The following is a 4,748-nucleotide window of genomic DNA, read 5'->3' as shown; positions in this document are numbered from 1 at the left end:
AAAATTGGGCACATAAGGAAAAATTGACTAGTCATATTGGAGGTTTCAACAGTGTTCACAATCAAGCTTGGGCCAAGTGCAAGGATTTATTGAACAACAAACAACGCGTTGATGTTGCTTTTGCAAAGCATTCAACACAAAATGCAATACACTATGACATATGGTTGGATGCATCAATTGATTGTATTCAGTTTCTCTTAAGACAGTCTTGCATTTAGAGGCCACGATGAAAGTGAAGCTTTAAATAATAGAGGGAACTTCATAAAGTTGTTGCAATTTCTAGCTGATCAAAATCAAAGCATTGAAGCTGTTACTTTCAATAATGCTCATTTGAATCTGAAGTTGACTTCACCAGATATCCAAAACGACATTGTTTCCATCCGTTTTAGATGAAATCATAAGCGGTCGAGGCCTCAATCAAGAAACATCTCTTATCAAATCGGGAGACACACGTTGGGGATCCCATTATGGTACTTTGATAAGTATGATTTCATTATTTCCATCCGTTTTAGATGTGCTTGAGATTATTGCAGAAGATGGAGCAACCCTAGAACAAAAATGTGAAGCTGATATGTTAACTAACTCCTTGCAAACCTTTGATTTCATATTTTCTCTGCACTTCATGAAAAAATTATTGGGTATTACTAATGAGTTGTCCCAAGCATTGCAAAGGAAAGACCAAGATATTGTAAATGCGATGAACTTGGTAAGAATTTGCAAGATGCAATTGCAAAATTTGAGGGATAGTGGATGAGATTCTATGCTCACTCAAACTACATTGTTTCGTGAAAAACACGAGATTGATGTGTGCAACATGGATGCAATGTTCTTACTTCCTGGACGGTCAAGACGAAAATATCCAAATATGACAAACTTACATTACTATCGTGTAGAGTTATTCTATGATGTCATTGAATTGCAACGCACGGAACTAGAGAGTCGTTTTAGTGAGACTGCAACCAAATTACTTCTTTTCATGGCGTGTCTCAATCCAAATAACTCTTTTGCAGCTTTTGACAAAAACAAATTTATTCAACTAGCTCGTTTATATCCAAATGATTTTTCAAATATAGACTTGGAGATGCTTGATGATCAACTTGAAACTTATATTCTTGATATGTTGAATTCGTCAGAGTTTTTGAATCTAAATGGAATTGGTGATCTTACACAAAAGATGCTTGAAACAAAAAGGGATAAAGTGTACTCTATGGTTTACTTGCTCATCAAATTAGCGTTGACGTTACCGGTTTCAACAACAACAGTTGAGAGATCATTTTCCGCTATGAAGATTGTGAAGAACAGGATACACAATAAAATGGGATATCAATGGATGAATGATAACTTGGTTACTTATATTGAAAAAGAGGTTTTGCGGATGTTGCTAATCAAGATATCAGCAATATGTTTGATAAAATGAAAACTCGTCGACGACCTTAGTAAATTTGTAATATATATATATATATATATATATATATATATATATATATATATATATATATATATATATGTTTGTAGATGTTGCTAATCAAGATACATGTTTGTGTGGATGTTATCATTTTTATATGTTAGGGTGTTTGATAATTTATGAGGAAGACCCAAAAAAATTTCTTGGCTTCGCCCTTGTTGTTATTATTTGACGCTGAAATCAAAATCGAAGACTCCATCTTATCAACATCTTTTAATTTCACCTGGTTATTCGACACATCGTTCTCAACAATAGCCATGACATTGATGAACCACTGACTGTAAATCAATTTTGGAGAAGAAGAATGACTCTCAATTTGAACACACCATACTCGACGAGGTGTTTTGTTTGTGAAGGAGAAGAAGAAAGACAAAAAGAGAAACGTCGGAGGTTATGTGTGTGTCTTCTTCTTATACGATCCATATCTCTCACCACTCTTTTTCTCGAGCGACCCAATTTGGGTGTGTATGTGTCTTCGATTGTGTTTGTGGGTGTGTGTATGTAGCACATTTGTTCTCCAGATTAGTGGGTTAATGTTTTCATATCTAAGACGAATCTGGGTTAAGGCATCAAACTTTACCATCAGACTATCACCGGAGAATGCGTGAATTGTGGATTGTGAGAATGGGTGGGGAAAGATGTGGTTGATAATACAAGAGGATGGTGGGTGTCTTTTATTTCCAGATTTTTGGATATGAAGGAGAAGATGAAGTTCAACCACTAGGTATTGATTGAGTGTCTAGATTGTGTGTGTGTGAATTGGAACTTCTTCATCCCAAGAAGTGTGCGTTTTGCTGCAGTGAGTGTATGTATGTGGTTTTATTTTTTGGATCATACTTCATGAGAGAGAGAGAGAGGATGTGGGTCCTTTTTATTTTTTTAATTATTAAAATAAATAAATTAATATTAGATTTAAAAAGAAATGAAAGAAAGATAGAAAATAAATACCCCAAGGGTATTTTAGTCATTTTACTATTCAGAGGGGCCAAAAACGCAACGAAACTAGATCAAAAGGATCACTAATCCAAACATATCGGGGTTTGGACTAAAACCCCAAAATAATACATACCACAGGGACCATTTTTGCAATTGTCTTTGTTTTTCTTCAAAATTACCACAAATGTTGTTATGTAAAGCAATTGATGCCGTAATAAAATTAATTTTACTTTGCAGCTAAATTTAATAATTCTACTCAATATTTTTCATCTATTCTTCAGGATACCAAATAATCTTTCAACGTAACTTCACAATGATGAATGAGAATGAATTGCATATTATTTGGAGGCTCATTTTCAAATTGACATTAATGGTATATTATCTTGGAATATGGGATCAGATATCCATATATATCTGAATAACCTTTATCAACCAATTTAAAATGGTAAAGAAAGAAATTTAAAATATCATTCATGGGTATTGGCCTTTGCTTTAACATGTGACTTCCTACATGTTCCATTCAAGATGATTTTAAGTCCTTCATTTGTAAGTTCTTGTAATTTAATTATTCATGAATTAATATTAATTTCTCTAGCTAAACTAATTATAATTTTGTTCTCCAAAAGACATGGATGAAGTTATGGTTCCATCCAATACGAAACATCCATATGACACATAAAATGAAACACCGTTTGAGTGGTTCTTGATCTATTTACACATGTGACATATTTGTCCTATTAGACTTTTTGCTATGTTTTTTACTTCTAGTCGTAAGGCCCGTTTCTCCTACCGATGATCATTAGGCAAAATAGTCAAAGTTATTATTTCTAGAAAAGTTCAATGTGACAATATACTATCAACTCATACTCATTATATACCAAATATCATTAAATTTCCATTGCCAGTTGAAAACGCCCCTACATATATACAGTCAATTATTTCAAAACTATACAGAGGGTAATTTTACTTACATGCAAATTATAGGAAGAGGTAAGAAAGGCGAGTAGATGCCACACACACACACACAAATGAACAGAAAGAGCATCAGCGAATGGAGAACGAGACAAGGATGACGATAAGATGTGAAGCAACTACAACGAAGAGGTTGTTTGATTTATGGTGTTTATCGGTTTTTTTCTAGGTGGAACATGATTGTTATCTTAAAGATATGTCTAGGATATAAATCACATGATTGATTTTAAAAAAAGGTAATTAAGTCACTTTGTAAGAATATAAAAAGGGATTGTGAGTGGGTGGGTGGCCCATTTCATTTTTTTAGTATTATAAAAACATAATAGATTAACTATAAAAGAAATATGTAAGGAAGCTATAGTATTTAACATCCTGCAAAGAGGAAAATCACTAAAAATATAATAAAATAAAAAATAATGATAATAATTGAAAATAAAAAAGAGGAATGAAACCTATAATTTACTCCGAAACCACATGAATGGTTTGGGTTGCTTTTTTATATCATTCCACTTTTATTACAAGTATCATTAATTAGCTTCATACATATACAACAAGAAAATAATACTTCAGTTTTATAACTTTAAGTTTACACACAGTTCATTCTTATATTTTTCAAGTGATTTTTGTTTGACAAAATTATTTAGCACCTTCTAAATAAATTATTGTAAATGAAAATGAATTATCACAAACTTTTTCTTAATTACGAAATAGCAACATATTTTTAGGGTTCTTGATGTTCAATTGTTTGTTGCAAATCACAGTGAGAACATAGATTCTTTAGGTTGCATGTGAACATAGGGTTTAAGTTTTTACCACAAAATAAGATTTTTGTAAGCTATAAAACCCATCAGTGTTCTCAAGTTATCTTACACAATCCATATACACCCCTCATGACAATATATTGTTGAATTGCCAACATTTAACACTCCCCAAGAGGAAACATAGAGCTCCTTAGGCCGACTATGTTCCTTCTTCATCACAATCTTACTCAAAGGGTGAAGTACCAATGGATCAAATGTAGTAGCGCACCTCAACCCCTAATAGATCATTCCCTAACGACCAAAACTAGATTTGGCACCTTAAATGAAAAGTTAAACAAATACCTCAAATGTGCAATTAATCCAATAGAACTTTCAAACTCGGAGAAAAATTCCAAAAGTTACCTAGATATGTTGCCAACACCCTGGTCGAATCAATCCCAAAATCAACCCAGCCTATGCATCCTTCCAAAACTGGAATCTGTGTAGGCTATAGAAACACATGAGAATTGAACAATGTTGCTCCAACATCCGAACTCCCAATAACCAAGGACAGCTGCCCACTAGAGCATACTTGGAACATCAATTCCACAACCAAATAGTCGAGAGGACACATA

At 33.2% G+C, this 4,748-nt stretch overlaps 1 protein-coding gene across 1 annotated transcript; it reads left to right on the top strand.

Moving 5' to 3' along the window:
• Nucleotides 1-814: 814 nt before the first annotated feature.
• LOC145095575 (uncharacterized) lies at nt 815-1,417 on the top strand. The gene has a single exon (XM_079033425.1). The coding sequence runs from the start codon at nt 815-817 to the stop codon at nt 1,415-1,417; it is 603 nt and encodes a 200-aa protein (XP_078889551.1).
• The last annotated feature ends 3,331 nt before the right edge of the window (nt 1,418-4,748 follow it).

Source organism: Lactuca serriola, chromosome 3, assembly GCF_051521515.1.
Source record: "Lactuca serriola cultivar US96UC23 chromosome 3, Lser_US96UC23_V15, whole genome shotgun sequence".
Classification (NCBI taxonomy): domain Eukaryota; kingdom Viridiplantae; phylum Streptophyta; class Magnoliopsida; order Asterales; family Asteraceae; genus Lactuca; species Lactuca serriola.
The sequence above is the reverse complement of the archived record's forward strand: the minus strand, read 5'-3'. Positions and strand labels throughout refer to the sequence as shown.